Source organism: Pristis pectinata, chromosome 8 (assembly GCF_009764475.1).
Source record: "Pristis pectinata isolate sPriPec2 chromosome 8, sPriPec2.1.pri, whole genome shotgun sequence".
NCBI classification, from domain to species: domain Eukaryota; kingdom Metazoa; phylum Chordata; class Chondrichthyes; order Rhinopristiformes; family Pristidae; genus Pristis; species Pristis pectinata.
In genome coordinates this window covers 11,286,588-11,308,627 of record NC_067412.1, presented here as the reverse complement: position 1 = coordinate 11,308,627, position 22,040 = coordinate 11,286,588, and the positions used below count along the sequence as shown (strand labels likewise).

The following is a 22,040-nucleotide window of genomic DNA, read 5'->3' as shown; positions in this document are numbered from 1 at the left end:
TTCTTTCTATCCACACCTCTCATCATTTTATAAACTTCTTTCAGGTCACCACTCAGCCTCTGACGCTCCAGAGAAAACAATCCAAGTTTGTTCAAACACTGTTTATAGCTGACACTCTCTAACTCAGGCAGATCCCGGTGAACCTCCTCTGCACTCTCCCTAAAGCCTCCTTATCCTTCCTATAATGGGGCGACCAGAACTGCACATATGCCCTAACCAAAGTTCTATACAGCTGCAACATGACTTCCCAACAGGAAAAGTGTGGCACTGAGAAACTGCTCACCTTTAACCACTGGAGTGGAGGCTCTTCTACTATGCCAGCCTTTTGGTACAAACAGCTAGTGAGAAGTTCAGGAGATTTGGTTTTCAAATTTGATCTGTTTCACCAATAGCAGCCCTACACATCTTAGCACCATGATATTTCTGATTTCCATCTTTGCGTAAGTGATTCCCAATCAGACCACAGGTGGGTTTAACTGGGAACAAGAACTGCTTGTCATCTCCCCAAATAAGACCACCAACAATGAGAGAATGCTATCCTCTTGATTAGACCTTGGAAACATTTATAATCAAAGAATTCTTTGTTACAGCTGGGAACCTATTGTGAAATACATTAATGAACAGTATGAAAAATACCTGAGAGAAGAGATTAATATCAATCGAAAGAAGCGGATTCCTGACACCAGGGTACACTGCTGTGTATATTTTGTGCCTCCTACAGGACACTGGTATGTAAAATATGATAAAACTCTCTCAATAATTGTCTTTAGCTTTCTGAAAAGCCCTATTGGATAGCAGCCACCTAATGATTGTACTCTTGTGCATTACTTTTCTTTGAAGATTTGCAATAGAAATTAAAACTGCACCTATCTGCTTTCTATCAAGCTTAAAATGCCACACACAGTCCAAAAAATATATATAATAAAACAGAGGTACTGAGTTGGAATGTGCAGAATTCTCCAGGCAATTGAAGTACATTAATTGGCAAAGGAGTCAGAAGGTCTATCCCCACCTGACCTTGCCAATCAACATTCTGATTGCAGATAGTGTTTATTTAACAGCAGTGACGTTTTGTGCCAGTGTCTCAGTGGGCAGAATTCCTATTTCTGACTTAGAGTGTTGATGATTCAAAACTAGAAACCAGAACTCAAAAACCTTGGCCGACTCTCAGTGCAGTCTGAGGTGTTCCTTTCAGATGAGACATTCAAACTGAGGTCCCATCTGCCTTCTTGAATGCAGTGGTCAGTGCACAGTTTTGAATAAGAAAAGGGTTTTGGTCAGTATTTAACTCTCAAACAACACCATTCAGTAAATAGATTATCTGGTTGCTATCTTATTGCTATTCTGAGACTCCATGGCATGTAAATTGCATGCTGTGCTCCTGGATTACAATGATGATACACAGGAATTCGAAAGGATAAAGCTTCTTCTTGCTACGTGTTTTCCATCATGTGTTGTTCCTGTTTTTTAAATAACATGTAATAGTTACTAGTGAAAGTTTAAAAGCAGCAGAGGAGTTGTTTGGAAGTTGGACGGTGATTTCCCCATAGTTACTAACAGAATGTGACTTTCCATTATTTATAAATGGAGCTGAAAGCTAAAACATGATGCAGACTCATGTAAGTCATGGATCAGACTTCAATTAAGATATGATGCACTTCACTTCATGTTCAAATTTTGGACAGGGTACAGAAAAGACGTACTGAGGTGATGCCAGGCATCTGCAAGATAGTTTAGTGCCTGCTTCAGCTGCTGGTAAAGGAGGCAATTACCTTGACCTTTCTCAATGGGGAGAGTGATGCACATGTCCAGCAGTGTCCATGCACTTCCTGCCTGCCATACTGGGGCTTTGATGGTCCAAACAGTACTGGGAAAGATGTGTGCTGTGCAAGCTAATTTCTAGTTTATTGACTGGTTGTTATGATGGGGTTCACTACTGTAAGCCTCCTGTTGATATTTTACCTTCATTTAAGCAAGTTTAACTTTTTGAGATTCTTGTCATTACCTTCATAAATCCTTTCCACACTCTCTGTCCAAGCCTTGAACACACTAAAGTAAGGTTTTCAAAGCAGAAGATAGTATTATAACTGTTTTGAAGAAAAACAGGGTCTTGGCTAGTGTTTAACATTCGATATTTTAACAGCATAATGATTTGCCTAAGCTTGCATTACCTTTACCTTGTACACATTATTTATAACTCCCAGAATCCACTCACTTTTAACACCTTTTTGCTGCGACTCCTCTAACCTTTAAAGAAAATCTCTGTTCCACATGACAGAGTGATTGTCCAGAAACTCTCATGTGGTGAATGAACATGAAAAACAAACTTCAGGTGCTGGAAATCTGAAATAAAAACAGAAAATGCTAGAAATGCTCAACAGGTCAGACCACATCTGTGGAGAGAGAAACAGAGTGAATGTTTTAGGTTGAGGACCCTTTGTCTCATCTGGGAAAGAGAGAAAACATGTTAGCTTTAAACTGCAGAGAGGGTGGGGAGAGGGGTGGATAGGACAAAGGGAATATCTCCAAAAGCATGAGATAGGGGTTGCTATGGTGAAAAGCTACGGTGAAGCCATCCGGGTGATTTCTGAAATAACATAAAATGCTGGGATGGCTTCGTGTACAACTTATCTCCATTACAACCCTGGCCTCACCCTATAAAAGATATTCCCTTGTGCCATCCATCCTTCCCCCACCCTCTCTGCAACTTAAAAGTAACTTGTTTTCTCACCTTCCCAATTCTTTGACCGGACACTTTCAATCTTTTCTTCTCTCCACAGATGCTGCTAATTCATCTGTTGAGTGTTCCCAGCATTTTCTGTTTAGTTTCTCATTTGGTGAGATTGATCAGATCTGCTCCACATTATGACTGGTTCTCAGAGCAATGCTGAAGTGTTATCATTTGTTTTCCAAATGGTTTTGAAATAGCTTTTTGTAACAATCTATACATTATTGCAGCTAATCTGTTAGAGTTTGTGTCTATTTTCCTCGACCATTCTGATGTGATTAACCTACATTTTTGAGGGCTACCATGGATTTTATACAATGCCTGTTCTCCTTATACCCGGTGTTCTAAATGCAGGATTTTCATAATGCACACGCAAAAATAAACTGCTGGAGGAGCTCATTGAGTTGAGCAGCACCTGTGGGGGTGGGGGGGTGGGTGGGGAAGGAATGGTTGATGTTTCTGGTTAAGTCACTGCATTAGGCAGTCCTGATGCAGTGTCTTGAGTCAAAACATTAGCAATTAATTTCATCCTCCACAGATGCTGCTTAACCTGCTGAGTTCTTCTAGCAGATCATTTTTTGTTCTGGATTCCGGCATCTTGTGTCTCCATTTCACTATGCACTATTTTTTTCTGGTCTTATAATCACAGAATGATAGCATAGGAGTCTATTCAGCCCTCTCGGCAAGTGCTGTCTAATTCGTCACACCTTTCCCTGCCTGTTCTCCAAAGACCTGCAGATGCTGTCCTTTTGTGTTTTGATCCCAAACCTATGTGAACATCAGTACTGAAACTGCTCCTAAACACAGAACCATCAAGAGGAGGGTATAATGGATTGCCTTTCTCAAATGTATCACCTTCCTTATTGCTTGCTATCTTATGTCCTAATCCACGAATGCCCATGTGCCTTGCAGGCGGCTAATTTATATCTCATGACAAATTAAATACAGCTGGATATTTGTGCACTAGATTTTCGAGCCAACATACCTAGATCTGGAATTTAATCGGTCTTTATTTGTGAAGACAGCTGTAAAGTATCAATTTAACACATCTTGATCCTCTTAATATTTCATTTCAACTTATCCCTTAAAGGGCCTATCAGTTCTTTAATGCACGGACTAGTTCTGGGATGTGTTTAAAAAGGAAATTGGATGTCTCTTCCAGCTCTCTATAGTCTTCCTTCAAGACTTGTCTTGCCAAATTTCACGTATTACATTTTTCTTGGATTCCTATGACTTGTAGGGCAAAGTCAAGCAATTAACATGTTTACTGCTGGTATATATCCTTATGAGGGTGCTCTTGTAGATTTATCAGTACGTTTCTTGATCTCTAAGAGTTAAGTTGCAATGAAAGGTTTTTACCAACTGGGGTTGAATTGCCTGAAATTTAGGAGTTTAAGGGGGTGGGTTTGATTGAAGTTTTCATGACATTTAGCGGAATTGACACAACAGACAAAGAATTTCTGCTGGTTGAGCTGACAGGGACTATGTGACAAAGTAACCACTAGAGCCAAGTCTCTCAGGAGTGAAGTGGTGAAGAAGTGGGAGAAATTTGGGGCCCTTTTCCCCAAAGAGCAGTCAATGGCAGATCAATAATTAAATTTAAATCTAAACTTGATGGATTTCTATTAACCAATTATATTAATCTTATGAGGAAAAGATGGGTATATGGAATTAGGTCACAGGTTAGACATCACAGTGTTACAGGGAGTTGTGCAGAAATGCTTTTTTGCACAGTAATGACCATGTGGTGCTCACTGTCCATAGTTGTGGTTAGTCAGGGCTTTTGTTGGATGGCACTTGAGGGAAAATAACTTGCAAGACTACAGGGGGAACACCAAAGGGCTGTGACTGGACTGTTCTACAGATAACCCTCATGGACTTAGTGGGACAAATGCCCTCCTGTGCAATAAGAATTCTATGATTTTAATTGGCTTGAAGGGCTAAACAGCCAACTATCTTCTCGCATATTAACTGAATTCTTCTGTCACCTGTGGTTTGCGTGGGCTTGAGGCAGGAAGCATTGGAGAAACTGAACCCATTTTGTCCTAAGTTCTGAATTTTTAGAAATCTTAATGGGGGAGAAATTTATATTTATCACATCACAACAATGTGTCCAGAGGTTCTTTGCATCCAAATGTGGAGAGTGTTTTATAGGTTACTGCACCAGCTGAAGGACATATTAACACAACAGAAAAACTTTTTTACTCTCCTCTTTACACAGCGTTAAATAGCACGTGGTAGATCAGGCAAAAATGACTATTGTCAATGTCAACACTTGTTGTTCCTTCTGGAAACAAAATGGATCAGGCCTGTGGTCCTAGACTTCCTGGTACATAATGTTCTGCTTGATTTTGACACAGGACAGTAGCCGGAAGTTTTTTTGTTCTGAATTATTCTTCCAATCAGAGCTCATTCTTTGGAACCCTCTTCCTCAAACAGGGCAGTGAAAACACAGCCTCTGATTATTTTCAAGGCAGAGGCAGATAGGTTCTTGATAAGCAAGGTAGTGAAAGGTTAACACAGTGAGAGAGGAATGCAGAGGTGAGGTAACAATCAGATCAGTGTGACCTTGTTGAATGCTGGAGCAGGCACGAAGGGTTGAGCAGCTTCTTCTAATTCATATGTGACTACCTACTCTTTAGTATCTCCATTCTATTAGTAATGCACCCTCTCAATACTGTGCTTCCTTGGCACTGGGCTCTATCAATACTGCCAACTCACAATCCCTCAGTTTTGCACAGTAGTGTCAGCCTAGACTATGCGCTCTAAGTTATCTGCTTGCATTGTAGTGTCAAGTTCTCAAGGGAGATGATTTAGTCTTTCTACTAAAGGATACAGCAACATAGGAAAAATCTAAAACTAAAGAAAATGACAATTAGGATTCCTATTCGCAGATAGCTGATAGTAGCTGCTCTAAATTTATTACTAATATTCCAGAGATTAAGCTAACTGCCCAGCACATGGGATGATACAGTACAGGAGGAATTCCTTAGCTAACTATGCCTGTGCTGACTCTTTGGAAACACCTTCCGATTGTTTCCATATCCTTGCTTCATTGTCATAGCCCTTAAGTTTTTTGTTCTTCAAACATTCACCTAATTCAATTTTAAAATTTAACTACTAAATCTGCTTCAAGCACCTTTTGAAAGAGTGCCTTTCAGATCCCAATAGGTCTCTGCATGATAATAGTTATAAGTTGTTGCATCTGAGTCTTTGCTTATTTTCTTCCATATGTCTTCTGCTTGCTTCCTTTTCTTCCTCAGGAAAGTTTCTCCATAGATTTTCCATGAAAATGGTCAAGATTTTGAATACCTTTATCAGACTTCTGCATTTAGTTTCAGAGGAGTCTTGACTTAACTCCAGTTTTTACCCACGTTACCTTTCTAGTAAACCTCCTCTCCACCGTCTCCAAAGACTAGATCTTCTTCTTCAGTTGTGTTACTCGCATTTGGTCACAGTAATCCATCTGAGGGCTAACCATTGTTCCATAAAATTGTAACTTGTTCACATTTGTACGTACATATTATCTCTATTCATAAATCCAAGGATTTCCAGTTCCATTTTAGTGACCATTTTAACATACCCAGTATTTTTCAAAGACTTCACCAGTTTGCAATATCCTTAGGTTCATAAACACCATTCATACGACACCAGAGGTTTTGAATGGAGAGTTATTAAGCACATTTAAGGCTGTAATATATTTTGGATCAAGGATGTGTGTCGCACTGGAAAATGGAATTGAAGCCAATGATTGAATCAGCCATTGATCTTTGTGAATGGGAGGGTAGACTCAATGGAGCATTTGGCCAATTCCTGCTGCTGCGTCCTTATCGACTACCTTTCGTGCCACTTGCAAGCTTTGAAATTATCCCATATTTAGTGCATGAATAGATACCCAAAGGAACAGTCTTCTACCAATCCCTGGGAAGCACTGTTGCAGTCTGCAAAACAATCATTCACTACTTTGGCCTTCACCCAATTAACCTATGGGGTGAATATTTTTGTTGAATGCTTTCTGAAAGTCCATTCTCACTACATCTGTCGCCCTGTGCACACCAGTCCTTTCAGTTACTACACGAGGAAGCACAGAAGGCATTCAGATTGGAAGTAAGTGTAGCAGCTTTCTTGCTGAGAGGTGAGAGGTGGCAGATTGTAAGATAGGCTACTTGCAAAGACTGCAAAATATTCCTTTGCACACAAAACCCTACAAAGCAAAACATCTCAAGTATTTCTAATGAAAGCTGTTGCAAACCCATTGACAGGCTGTGATTTTCTTATTTAATTCCAGTGTGTGATTAAACACAGAAGAGAAGGATTCTTGTTGTTCTCTGAGGACCTTATCTGCCTTTATCTCATGCCCTTTAACATGGAAACCCTAACAGCCTTCAGTGCCTCAGTGACTTGAGAATGGCAATTTCAAAAGGAATTGAACCTTGTTGAACCCAAATTGTTATCAGTCAGGATAGCTGGAGGCAAAAGGATGTCAGGGCGATGATGTTCTTAGCCTTGTTGAATGCTGGACTGTGACCCAGTTGCTGAAGAATGTCTATCTGTAACCTTTGGGGTCCTCAATCCACTGAATGCATTCCTCGACAATGGTGGAAAACATGGTGTATTATTAGTCTTCAGTTACAGTTGATAATGTCATGTTAAATTTTCACTCATTTAATTTAGATATAGTTAGTACAATTTTCTGTCAAATTGAATAGTCTTGTTACTATTAAAAGGGATAGATTAAGGAATGGAAGGGGGAAGTGTTTAATAAGTGGCTAATCCAATATTGTCTCATTTACAAATTTGCAACAAGTTTAAATTATGCTGGTTCAATTTCAGTGAACAATTGCGATCGACCTATCTGTAATGTTGGTTGTCAAGTTTGATGTTTGGTATCAACTCATTACTGATCTTAGAATACCAGAGGAGATTTGGCCATGTGTAACTAAAAGAACTCTGATGAGCCTTTAAATGATAATTTCCTTCGCTAATTGGTTTTTACCATGTCCTTATCATTAAATGCATTGTGAAATTACACTTCTTTGCTGGCATGTAATTGGAGAGTATAAGGAATCCCATTGCAATGGACTGATTTCCCAATGCCCAGAGTTACTCCACTGTGAACAAATTGCAGAGTGGTGACCAGACACAGAAATGGGATGTTTTTCATTACTTTCTTTCCAACATTTGCAGTAAAGCCATAGTATACAGAAACTTGCAGATTTCACATATTTTCAAGAAATATTTTCAGGGGCTCTTAGCCAAGAAATAGAACAAACACAAAGAGTGTGACTGGATTGGTGTAAAGTAGTATGTCTTCTATAGCACATCTTCACCAACCCTGTGTATTATCCTGTGAGAAAGATACTGAGGTGGAAATGATCCTTCAAATGATGCAGCACAACATCTGCCCTACCAGAGCTCCAGTCACTATTTACCCTACCAATGGATGGCAGAAGGCTTTTAACTGGGAGAAGGCTCTGAACTGTGGAACCTCCTCTCCCTCCCTCTCTCCCACTCCCCCAGTTCTACTAATTGGATGCCTGGCTATCTTAACTCCTGCCTGAAGTGGTTGGGGAGAGGCAGCAGATAGAGACTGGAGCTTGGGTGCCCAGAGGAATTTGCTTGAACGTAATTCAATCTGCGCACACCCACTGTCCAAGTGGAACCATGGTTCTTTAAACGTGTCTCTTAACCTTTTGGTTGAGGGGGAAAATTAATAAAAAGAGATTGAGAATCCTATTCCCTAAATATTCCAACCTCACTGAACAATTGAGTCTTATTTTCCAATAAGCCTGACCTCAGACTTCCAAAGATAATTTTTCAGGATCTGCTGGGCAAAGATGAAAGTCCCTTGAACGATATAGCCAAGATTGAAAAGTTTGCTTCCATCCCCTATAACAAAGGAGATATTGTCTAGTTAAATCACAAATAAAAAAAAATGCTCAGCTCTTACTGCCTGGCTCCCAAAAATATTTGATTTCTCCTCTTGCTCAGTCGCAACCCTTTAGCCGTGTTGAGCAAAATTGACCTTGAGGCAGTAATGATTGCTCATTGTGGAGTGGCTCCATTTTCTAAACATGATAATGATGTAAAATGCAGAGACACTTGTCCCATTAAGCAGCTGGCAGCAGCTAGCACCTGTACTTCTGCTGTGCAGCAATATAACAACAGTGATGTAATAGAGCTTAAGGTACCAAAGGAAAGGCCACATCAAGTGACATGGGTGGACCAACTCCTCCTGATATAAATGAGACCACAGTCTGTTGAGTGGTTGTGACATGGTGGAGTCTAGATGTCATATGGTGCCGTGCACCATATAATAACTGCAGTGTCGACCCATGCAGTTCTGGCACTGAGCTTGAAGTTTTGGTATCTCCTCTTGTGTAAACCCAGAGCTTTGCCCTTGGCCTATTGCCACTCTAGATAAATGGACTCCTGTAATATCAATCCAGCCTCTGGGGTGATTTAGCTCTGTATTGGAAGATAACTTTGCTGTAGTGTCAATAGAAATATCTTGTATGGTTCCCACAGAATTGAGAATGGAAGTACAATTGGTCTTTTACAGTACTACATTTAAGGCCAATAAGCTATATCATTAATCCAATTTTCATTAAAACCAGTGTTGAACCCTTACCTGCTGTAATTTAATTGGTTCATCACCTGAAATCTGATTGGTCCATCAGTTTCAATGACTAGTTTTGTCACATTGATTGGTCCAATCAGAAGCATTATTTATGTTGTTTACCCTGGTGTTCACCTCAGTCTGAATCTCCACCCTAGGGTAACACCTTGGAGCCCTCCAGCCCAGCTCCTTGTCCTTGGTCCAATGCTGGTTCCACATCCAAGGGTCAGGCCAATTTTGGGGCTCAGTGGCTCACTATTGGTATTTTCACTATTCTTGTGTTGAACAATGTGGTTAAATAAAAAAAAAACTTTAAGAAATTTACTTATCAAGCTAGATAAGCACACAAATATGCAGGGACTGAAGGGAGAAAAGAAAAGGCAGAAGAGAATTAGATTAATTCGGCATTGTGTTTGGTGCAGACATTGTGGGCCGAAGGGCCTGTTCCTGTGCTGTATTGTTCTAAAACCAGCGTTAAGCATTATAGTTAAACTAGGAACTGTAATCCCAGTGATGGAACCAGTGGATGGGCATTGTCTTTTTGATTTAATTGGGGTGCCAATTATTCTTTACAGTAAATTGCAGAACACTGACAAAGGGATGGGACTGACTCACATTATTCAGATTAAGGAAGGATATGTTAGCTATAAACAGAGAATTGTGAAGAGGATGTGTGAATAGAAACACTTCAAAAATCGGTTTCATGATAACTGAGCTTGTTTGATTTTTCAAGTTGTGCTGAATTTTTCTCCACGGATTGGAAAAGTAACCACAACTGCAACTGCAGACTTCTGCACAGTCCATCAGCATTCTCCTGTAGTTGCTAAGTCAGCGTTCGAAGACTTGAACAACCATTTTACACCCTGACCATTAACCACAGAAGGCCAGTGCAGGGGTACCAGGACTGATGATCAGCCGCAATTGCATCCTTGTCCGTTGACCCTTGTGCCATAAGGAATGCAGTCAATTCATTTAAACATTGCTTGGTGTAATAACCTGCATTATAATAATAATATCGAGTCCCGCGCTGGTCGTCCATAAGCAGCCATCTTTATTCTTTCATTTTGACTCCTCCGCTGGTAAGCCAGCACTACAGCGAGTCTAAGGCAGGAAAGCACAGTGAATTGCACAACTGAATACACCACACCAAGGTTCACCCAATGCAAGGTAGATCGGACCAAAACAACAGAACAAACTCAATGAGCCAAATGGCCATTTTCTATAATATAACATTAATCTGGGCAACTCTATAAGGTGCCATCTTCTGAACAATTTTCTCATTTCTCACTGCAAAGGAAGAGGCCATTCAGCCCACTGAGTCTCTCCTGGCTCCCAGAGCAATCCCATCATTCCCAATTCCCACTGATCTTCCTGCAACATTCTCTGTTTCACGCCCATGAACACTGCTGGCCCCCCACCTATGCCAGTGGTAATATGCAGGAGCTAATTCACCTCCCCCAGTCAGCACGTCTTTGGGATGTGAGAGGAAACTGGAACAGCCAGAGGAAACCCACATGGTCACAGAAAGAACATGCAAACTCCACAGAGATGACACCTGGTCAGAATCGAACCCGGGCCACTGGAGTTGTACAGTATTGATGTTAAACCAAAACCCTGTCTGCTTTCCCAGGCAAGCGTACAAGCTCCCATGGTGCTGTAAGATTAAGATATCTTTATTAGTCACATGTACATTGAAACACACAGTGAAATGCATCTTTGCGTAGAGTGTTCTAGAGGCAGCCCGCAAGTGTTGCCACACTTCTGGCGCCAACATAGCATGCTCACAGCTTCCTAACCTGTACATCTTTGGAATGTGGGAGGAAACCGGAGCACTCGGAGGAAACCCACGCAGACACGGAGAGAACGTACAAACTCCTTACAGATAGTGGCCGGAATTGAACCCTGGTCGCTGGCACTGTAAAGCATTACGCTAACCGCTACACTACCGTGTAGGAGAGTTGTCCCAAGTGTGCTCTCCTTCACTCAACATGACTGCAGAACAAACGACCCGATCATTATTACCTTGCTGTGTGTGGAAGCTCATTGCATGCAAGTTGCTGGCTGCACTTCCTGCACCACAACTGTTTTGTTAGTTGTAAGTTCTTTGGGACATCTTGAAAGGGATAGGAAAGGCACCATGTAAATGCAAGCCTTCCATTTCTTCTATCTGGAAGCCAACATTTAAAGTGGAATCAAGTGCCTTAAAGCACCACCCCAGGCTATTGTTTCCCTTCTGCAGCTGTCAGGCATTAGCAGTGCAGACTTGATGAAAGAAAGCACACTCAGGATGTAACATTGCTCCCCTTGACTGGTAACATTGATTTAATGTGGCCTGGCTGTTCTCCTTCCAAAGACTACGTGAAAGCAGAGCAGTCAGTTCAGATTTATAACTGAGTGGTAGTAACCCCAAACTAACCTCCAGACTTGGGAAAAATGTGCTGCAACATGTTTAACCCAAGAATGTATTGCTGCTCCTTAGAAAAGCTTCTTCACCTGGCGCACACCATCGAGATGGGTTTCCCCTTGCGCTACCAGTTGCCAAGATTGTTGCCTTGATAAATTTCAACAATGAAGCTGCAGTGATTGAAATCTGACCTGCGTCAATTTGAAGCATCATTTCCCAGCTGAAATATCATCGGTGACTTAACCTATTCCTTGTTTTGGATCCGTCTGTCAATGGGACGGATTGAAAAGCTGCAGTTTGCCATCGTGCAAAGGTTGGAGACTAAAAGACTGTGTCAGTCTGAAGCTACCTACTCTAATCTCTTCTGAGATTGTTTTCCAAATGCCCTCAATTTTGAGTTTGATTGTCAAACCTGGAACTGGTCGGTGACGGTAAAGAAGATCGCTCTTGAGCAGGAAATGACGTGGAAGTTATCGGTGGTGTTGCAACCTCCTGTTGATTGAGTTTGTCAGAACACAGACACGCATCATAGCGAACTTAGCAACAAGCTTCTCGATGAGATGCTTTTCACCTTGAAGTGTAAATAGTTTGGAGATGAGCGAGTTTGAAATCTAGAAATTTTTTTTCATATAGTTTTATTTATACAGCACAGTAACAGGCCCTTCTGGCCCAACGAGCCCACGCTGACCAATTGCACCCACATTAACCTACTAACCCGTACGTCTTTGGAATGTGGGAGGAAACCAGAGCACCCGGAGGAAACCCACACAGTCACGGGGAGAACGTATAAACTCCTTACAGACAGCAGTGGGAATTGAACCCCGATCGCTGGCGCTGTAATAGTATTACGCTAGCCGCTGCGCTATCGTGCCATCCTTGTATATCTGGTTCATGCACAAAATATGGAAATAAGATAAAATACTATCGTCTTATAATTGGGAAATTGGGCAAGTTTTTCCCATGTAAATCACACATAAAAGCAGTTTTATCTTGGGTAGGTTGTACCAATGATCACTTCTGGGTGAAATAGTGGCCATCAGGAAACTTTGGCCTGGGCTCCCCATGCATGATTCGTGTCTGTACAGCTGCTATTTTCCTGACATCAGTCACAAACATAATGACCTCACAAGTTGCACATGGTATGCTTCCTCCAGAACTGCCATTAATTGGAGTCTTGGGTGCAACCTACTACCTTCGTTGAATGCTCCACAAAAAAATCAGGAGGCCATAATACTATTTGAAAGGTCACTCTGCAGACAATGGGGAACCTGACTGGGCAGATCCTGAGCTGATTGTAGGCTACTCAGAAACTTTCCATAAGATATAGGAGCAGAATTAGGCCATTTGGTCCATCAAGTCTACTCTGCCATTCAATCATGGCTGATTTATTTTTCCCTCTCAACCCCATTCTCCTGCCTTCTCCCCATAACCTTTGATGCCCTTACTAATCAAGAACCTATTAACCTCTGCTTTAAATATACCCAATGACAGCCTCCACAGCCATCTGTGGCAATGAATTCCACAGATTCACCACCCTCTGGCTAAAGAAATTTCTCCTAATCTCAATTCTAAAGGGACATCCTTCTATTCTGAGGCTGTGCCCTCTGGTCCTGGACTCTCCCACTACTGGAAACATCCTCTCCACATCCACGCTATCCAGACCTTTCAATATTCTGTAGACTGCAATGAGATCCCCCCTCATTTTTCTAAACTCCAGCAAGTACAGGCCCAGAGCCATCAAACACTCCTCATATGTTAACCATTTCATACCTGGGATCATTCTTGTAAACCTCCTCTGGGCCCTCTCCAATGCCAGCACATCCTTCCTTAGATATGGGGCCCAAAACCACACTCAATACTCCAAATGTGGTCTGACCAATGCCTTATAAAGTCTCAGCATTACATCCTAGCTTTTTTAAATGAATGCTAACATTGCATTTGCCTTCTTTACTACTGACTCAACCTGCAAGTTAACCTCTAGGGAGCCCTGCACAGACTCCCAAGTCTATTTGCACCTCCGATTTCTGAATTCTCTTCCCATTTAGAAAATAGTCTACACCTTTATTCGTTCTACCAAAGTGCATGACCGTACACTTCCCTACGCTGATTTCCATCTGCCACTTCTTTGCCTATTCTCCCAACCCGTCCAAGTCCTTCTGCAGACTCTCTGCTTCTTCAACACTACTTGCCCCTCCACCTATCTATGTATCATCCACAAATCTGGCCACAAAACCATCAATTCCATCGTCCAGATCATTGACATATAACGTGAAAAGTAGTGGACCCAACATTGACCCTTGAGGAACACCACGAGTCACCAGCAGCCAACCAGAAAAGACCCCCTTTATTCCCACTCTTTGCCTTCTGCCAGTCAGCCAATCTTCTATCAATGCTAGTACCTTTCCTGTAATACCATAGGCTCCTATCTTGTTTAGCAGCCTCATGTGCGGCACCTTGTCAAGGGCCTTCTGAAAATCCAAGTAAACAACATCCACTGACTCTCGTTTGTTTATCTTGCCTGTTACTTCCTCAAAGAATTCCAACAGATTTGTCAGGCAAGATCTCCCCTTAAGGAAACCATGCTGACTTTGGCCTATTTTATCATGAGTTCCAAGTACCCCGAAACCTCATCCTTAATAATGGAATCTAACATCTTACCAACCGCTGAAGTCAGGCTAACTGGCCTATAATTTCCTGTCTTTTGTCTCCCTCCCTTGCTTAAAGGGTGGAGCGACATTTGCAATTTCCCAGTCCTCTGGAACCATTCCTGACTCTAGTGATTCTTGAAAGATCACTACTAATGCTTCCACAATCTCTTCAGCTACCTCCTTCAGAACCATGGGATGTAGTCCATCCGGTCCAGGTGACTTATCTATCTTCAGACCTTTCAGTTTCCCAAGCACCTTCTCCTTAGTAATAGCGACTACATTCACTTCTGCCCCCTGACTCTCGAATTTCTGGCATGTTGTTGATGTCTTCCACAGTGAAGACTGACGCAAAATACTCATTCAGTTCATCTGCCATTTCTTTGTTCCCCATTACTACTTCCAAAGATCACAGGGATCTTTGCTAAAACAAACAGTGAATGCATTTTTTCAGCAATGAGCAGCCAAGGTCCTCACTCAGTGACGCTACTGCTGGCAGCACTCCATTAATAGCATTTTTGGCTGAGGCACATTAAAGACCAGCAGCTGCCACACCAGCATCTTTTATCTCTGCAAAATGAAGAGTGTTATCCTGTTAAAATGGGGATGCATTTCAACCATGTTAGTCCATTCAAAGCCAGTTGTAATTAAAAAGGTAAGTAATACAAACTTAGCAAATCATAAAGATTTTCAGTAAAAATAAATACCCGAGTGTTTTTCCTGAATCACTGCCTTGAATGTGGGTATTGATGTCCGAGTGTTACATCAGTCTTCCTTGTGTGTTTGAAGTCTGGTTGTTGGCTGCTTTCAATTTGAGGTTGCACAAGTGACCTTGGTGATCCATGAGAAACTTTTACCCGAAGTGATGCCGGCAACAGACTGCTGCCCATCGTCAATTGAAGAAGCAGTGTGATGGGGTGAGCAAGCTTACCTGCGAGGTCCTGCAGGGAGGTGAATTGGTGTCCTTCTGAGGGGGGACATCAGTGGGCTTAACCTAGACACCAAGCTACCTCCAGGGACTGAGTGAATAAAGATCCAATGACCCAGAGACCACACTGGCATTGTTTGAACGTCCATAACTGGAAATAACCTAACAGAACCTGAACCACAGGTATCTGGTCCCTGAAGAACTCAGGATCTGTGGATACTAGAAAAGCAATATAACCCCACTGTGCCTGTGAATATCTCTTTATGTGGCTTGGTGAATTATTTTGCTTAATTGCTTTTGTGAGGCATCTTAAGAGGTACCGCATTAGGGATTCTATATCGGTAATGGAACTGAAACTGTCAACTCATGCAGAGGCAAATCATGGATTATTCTGTGTGTTTTTGCAGGTTACGTCCGTTGGATATAGAGTTCATGAACCGTCTAGCCAAAATAGTCAATATAGTCCCTGTTATCGCAAAGGCTGATACACTTACCTTAGACGAAAGACGAGATTTTAAACAGAGGGTATGTATTTGCAACAGTAACTACACCAACACTATACATTGCAACAGTGACTGCACCAACATTATACATTGAAAATCGACTGGAACTACTTAGATGAGGGTAAATTTTCTTGACAATTAATGTTTCACCTTATTATGAATGAGCCAAATCCCAGAAACGGGCCTGAAATTGTTTTTAATTAGAAACTCCTAAGTAGCCCTGAATGTTTTGCATAGAAAGTGTCAGTGTGATGTGCTGTGTTTCTGAAATACAGATCACTGTCTTCAACTGAATCTGTTTGAGAGGCAGACTGCAACTTACTGACTCGACTGTGTAGTGCACTTTAAGCACTAACTGGGGATGAAATTCTTATGTGTGTTATGTGCAATCATGTGCTGCATTATGAAATACTTGTTTTATTGCTAACTTAAAATTTGGCCCGTGTTCATTCTACCCAGAGCTGAGGAACATTTTTTGATGAGGTTACAGTTCCCTCCCCCCCTCCCCCCTCGGGATGCTTTTCTTTATTAGAAACAGTCAGAAAATGGTTCTCATAAAACGAGGCAAGTGTTACTTTCCTTCTCCTCCTGGCACTTTGATTTTTCATGCGTCTTTGCTCCAGATGTCCTTTTTTTTTTGGTGTATGGCCTCAACGTTACTGTTGGCACCAATCCCTATCCCAGGAGAACCAACTGTGTTCAGACAGAGAGGACCTAAGAAGGGATTACTGGAAGCTTAGGCTCGTAGGGTGGTACCTTGACTGGCACAGGCATGTGCACGGTGGGCGGGAGATCCTAGTACAGTGGCCTAGAATTTGAACTGAGACCACAAAGGGGCACCATCCCTGGGCAGAAGGTATTAAGGAGGCCAGTGGCAGGACTGTGGTCACTTAGCTTCTTGTTGATGTAGGAGACATGAGCTGCTACATTAATAGAACAGGCTTTGTTCATCAATGGATCCAGAGGAAGAACACTGGTCAATGGGAGTGGGCAGGATCACATGACTGGGACACTGGAAAAGGAGAGTTTGAGCTCTCACTACAGGAGATCAGCTTCCTCAGGCACCGATTGGGACATCACCTATCCCATGCCCATGTGCCTTTGACCATGGGAGCAAGAGGGTCTACCACGGGGAAAATCACTCTCACTACATCCTCTTTCCAATCATGTCCCACGTACAGCAGTTTCCAGGTTATTAATTTAGCTCTTTCACATTGCATGATATCCTGTTTCCTCATTTTACTAATCTAGAAAGTCATCTCTTAAAACTCCATCAATGCAGCCTCCACATTGCTGTGCTCAGTTGTTTTGCCCGGTCTACAAGTAGATTAAGTCCCACATGATTATTGTATTACCCCTTGTTACATGTGTCCCAAATTTCCTGATTAATTCTATGCCCTGCATTACCATTACTGCTTGAGGACCTACAGACAACTCCCACCTATGTTTCCTGTTCCCTTCTCTTCCTTAGCTCCACCAAAACTGATTCTTCCTCTTGATTTTCTGAGCTCAAATCCTTTCCCTCCCCTGCTTTTATCCCATTCGTTGTTATCAGGGCTGGTCCTCCCTCTTTTCCATTGTACCTATCTCTTCTAAAAACCAAGTATCCTGGAGTATTTAATTCCCAATGGTCACTTTGCAGTCACATCTCTGTAATGAATATTAAATTGTACCTGTTTATTTCTATTATACTTTTAATACATCCATCTTGTTAGGATATCTGAATGCCTTCAGAAAAAGAGCCCTCAATTTTGTCCTTTAACCCTTTTTTCCTGCTTTGACTCTAAATAGAGATGTATCATTTGCTCTGGCCCTTCCAAACAGATTCTTGATATCACTACCAAACTGGCTTTATCTTTTCTCCTTAACTTTCTAAATTTCCCCTCTCCAGGTCCATTCTCCCTCCATCTCCACTATTTGGTTTAAAGTCTTATAACAAGACTGTAGATTCGATTCACCAGGACACTTGCTCTGGCCTGATTCAAGCCTTTCCCAACAGAACAGCTTCCTCTTTTCACAGTGCCACTGTCCCATGAATTGAAACCCATTTGTCCCACACCTGTCTTTGAGCCACACATTCACTTCTCTGATCTTATTGATCCTCTGCCAGCTGGTTAAGGTATTAAACTAGGAATTATTACCTTTGTAGTTCTGCTTTGTAATTTGGATGCCAGCTTGTATCTCTCAACAGAACCCCCTTCTTAGTCCATTATCAAATGGAATGACTGGACCAGGAGATGGGGCTGGCTTGTCAGTGGCAGTACCCTCCTCCTCCAAGGGCAACCACCCCTGGCACTGAGTATGTGGAAAATAACTCAATTATACCTCTGCTGTCAACAGCTTTTAACCTCAACGATCTTCATTGATTTTCAGATTCGACAAGACCTGAGAAACTATTCCATTAGTGTTTATCCGCAGACAGAGTTTGATGAAGATTCTGAGGACAAATTACTAAATGATACAGTAAGGGTAAGTATGCCTGATATGTCTTCATTACATTGCCAGATCCTGCACTGCTACCACTTCTGTTCCAGGCTCTATTGGATGTTCCCTTGGTTTATTTCCATCATTCCTCCTCCTACCTCAGAAACAGTGTCATTGTAAGGAAACTTGCTACATTTTACAATGCCCTCATTGCACTAATCCCCCTCCCTATTTATCTAAAAGCTGCTGTGCTGTGCTTTGGTTATTGTGACTGCAGTGAGACATTGAGTGAGTGAGTGGATGGAAACTTGGCAAATGGAGTTTAGTGTGGGCAAGTGCTTTTCATTGAGAGGAATCAAAAGGCAGTTTACCTAAAGGCTGCAAGACAAGTGCAGAGGGATGTGGATGTTCTTGTGTATAACTCACACAAAAGTCAGCAGCTAGACGCAGCAAGTAGTTCAGAAGACAATTGGCATATTGGCTTTTATTGCAAAGGGGTTGGAGTTTAGTAATAGGGAAGTTCTGTTACAACTGTACAAGGTGTTGGTGAGGCTGCACAATATTGATCCTCTTTCCTAAGAAAGGATATCCTGGCATTGGAAACAGTCCAAAGGAGATTCACCAAGCTAATTTTTGGGATGAATGGTTTGTCCTATTGAGAGGCTAAGTCTGTATTCTTTAGAGCTTGGAAGAATGAAACATACGAGGTCCTATTGGACGCGACAAAGCAGATGTGAAGATGTCTTTACTAGTGGGAAAATCTCGAATGAGGGACATTGTTTCAAGATGAGGGGCTGAGTATTTAAAATTAAGTTATGGATGAGGAATTAAACTGTGGCCTCAACTGCTATCATGGGCTGGTGGTACTCAACGTACTGACAAATTTGATCACTCAAATCAACGTCACTAAATTTGGTCGTTATCTCATGACTGCTTGCGGAAGCTGCCTGGATGTAAATGGATTGTTGTGGTTCCTATGTTTCAACGCTATGCCTCACAGCACTTAGAGACTCAGGTTCTATCCTCAGCTCCAGTGCTGTCTGTGTGGGCTTTGCACATTCTTCCTGTGACCGAGTGGGTTTCCTCCAGGTGCTCCGGTTTCCTCCCTCATACCAAAGCTGTAGGTTAATTGACCACTGTTAATTGCCCCTCATGTGTAGCAAGTGATTGAACCTGGGGAATGAGAATGTGGAGAGAATAAGAGAAAGGATTAATGTAGGATTAGTGCAACTGGCTGGTTAATGGTCAGGACAGACTGAGTGGGCTGAAGGGCCCATTTCTATTACTTTGTGTGCCAAGGAGCATAATAAGGAGGAGGAAAACTCAGCAGTGAGATCAAAAGGTTTCTGTTTGAGTGCCTGTCCTTCAAGGCCTTCTCAGTATTCCTGCATTTTTCCATTTGCGTCATACAGCACATAAAGGCTCTTTGGCCCACCAACTCCGCAGCAACCATCAAGCACCCATTTACACTAATCCTACACTATTCCCATTTTATTCACCCCACATTCCCATCAACTATCCCCAGATTCTACCACTCGCCTACGTACTTGGGCAATTTACAGTGGCCAATAACCTACCAACCCGCCTGTCCTTGGAACATGAGAGGAAACCAGAATGCATAGAGGAAACACGTGCTTACAGGAAGAATATATAAGCTCCACATAGACAGCAACAGAAGTCAGGATTAAAGCCAAGTCACTGGAGCTGTGAGGCAGCATACAACATAGAACATTACAGCACAGTACAGGCCCTTCGGCCCACAATGTTTTGCCGACATTTTATCTTGCTCTAAGATCTATCTAACGCTTCCCTCCCTCGTAGCCCTCCATTTTTCTATCATTCATGTACCTATCTAAGAGTCTCTTAAATGTCCCTAATGTATCTGCCCTCACAACCTCTGCCGGCAGTGCGTTCCACGCACCCACCACTCTGTGTAAAAAAAAAAAACAAAAAAAAAACTTACCTCTGACATCCCCCCCCTACCTTCCTCCAATCACTTTAAAATTATACCCCCTCATTCCAGCGATTTTCACCCTGGGAAAAAGTCACTGACTGTCCACTCGGTCTATGCCTCTTATTATCTTGTACACCTCTATCAAGTCACCTCTCATCCTCCTTCGTTCCAAAGAAAAAAAGTCCTAGTTCGCTCAACCTATCTTCATAAGACATGCTCTCCAATCCAGGCAGTATCCTGGTAAATCTCCTCTGCACCCTCTCTAAAGCTTCCACATTCTTCCTATAATGAAGTGACCAGAACTGAACACAATACTCCAAGTATGGTCTAACCAGAGTTTTATAGAGCTGCAACATTACCTGGTGGCTCTTGAACTCAATACCCCAACTAGTGAAGGCCAACACACCATACGCCTTCTTAACAACCCTATCAACCTGCACAGCAACCTTGAGGGATCTATGGACGTGGACCCCAAGATCCCTCTGTTCGTCCACAATGCTAAGAGTCCTGCCATTAACCTTGTATTCTGCCTTCAAATTTGATCTTCCAAAGTGTATCACTTCACACTTTTCTGGGTTGAACTCCATCTGCCACTTCTCAGCCCAGTTCTGCATCCTATCAATGTCCTGTTGTAACTTACAGCTATACTATCCACAACACCACCGACCTTCATGTCATCTGCAAACTTACTAACCCACCCTTCCACATCCTCATCCAAGTCATTTATAAAAATCACAAAGAGCAGGGGTCCCAGAACAGACATCCAGGCAGAATACGCTCCATCTACTAGCACCCTCTGTCTTCTATGAGCGAGCCAATTCTGTATCCACACAGCCAGGTTTCCCTGGATTCCATGCCTCCTAACTTTCTGAATGAGCCTTCCATGAGGAATCTTATCAAATGCCTACTAAAATCCATGTGCACCACATCCACTGCTCTACCTTTATCAATATGCTTTGTCACATCTTCAAAGAATTCAATCAGGCTCATGAGGCACAGCCTGCCCCTCACAAAGCCATGCTGACTGTCCCTAATCAGCCTATGCTTCTCTAAATGCCCATAAATCCTGTCTCTAAGAATCTTCTCCAGTAAATTGCTCACCACTGATGCAAGACTCACTGGTCTGTAATTCCCAGGGTTATCCCTACTCCCTTTCTTGAACAAAGGAACAACATTTGCCACCCTCCAATCATCTGGCAGTTCTCCTGTGGCCAATGAGGACGCAAAGATCATCGCCAAAGGCGCAGCAATTTCTTCCTCCGCTTCCCATAATAACCTTGGATATATCCCGTACGATCCCGTGACTTATATCCTAATGTTTTTTTAAAAGTTCCACCACATCCTCTTTCCTCACATCAACATGCCCCAGCGTATCGGCCTGTCGCACGGCATCCTCACAAACGTCAAGGTCTCTCTTACTGGTGAATACTGAAGCAAAGTATTCATTAAGGACCTCCCCTACCTCTTCCGACTCCAGGCACATATTTCCTCTTTTATCACTGATCGGTCCAACCCTCACTCTAGTCATCCTCCTATTCTTCACATATGTGTAGAAAGCCTTGGGGTTTTCCTTAATCCTACTCACCAAGGCCTTCTCATACTCCTTTCTAGCTCTCTTAAGTCCATTCTTAAGCTCCCTCCTGGCTACCTTGTAGCTCTCCAGAGCCCTGTCTGATCCTTGCTTTCTAAACCTTAGGTAAGCTTCTTTCTTCCTCTGACAAGATATTCTATGTCTCTCGTCAACCATGGTTCCTTCATGCTACCATCCTTACCCTGCCTCAATGGGACAAACCTATCCAGAATTCCATGCAAGTACTCCCTAAACATCCTCCACA

At 42.3% G+C, this 22,040-nt stretch overlaps 1 protein-coding gene across 7 annotated transcripts in view; it reads left to right on the top strand.

Moving 5' to 3' along the window:
• The window catches only part of septin12 (septin 12), a 353,537-nt gene that overhangs the window by 299,451 nt on the left and 32,046 nt on the right, over window positions 1-22,040 (top strand). For all 7 annotated transcript variants that reach the window (XM_052021383.1, XM_052021387.1, XM_052021385.1 and 4 more), the window contains 3 exons: window positions 591-728; window positions 15,732-15,849; window positions 18,201-18,296. In XM_052021383.1, coding sequence (XP_051877343.1) covers window positions 591-728; window positions 15,732-15,849; window positions 18,201-18,296 — 352 coding nt within the window. The remainder of the gene's footprint in view (window positions 1-590; window positions 729-15,731; window positions 15,850-18,200; window positions 18,297-22,040) is intronic.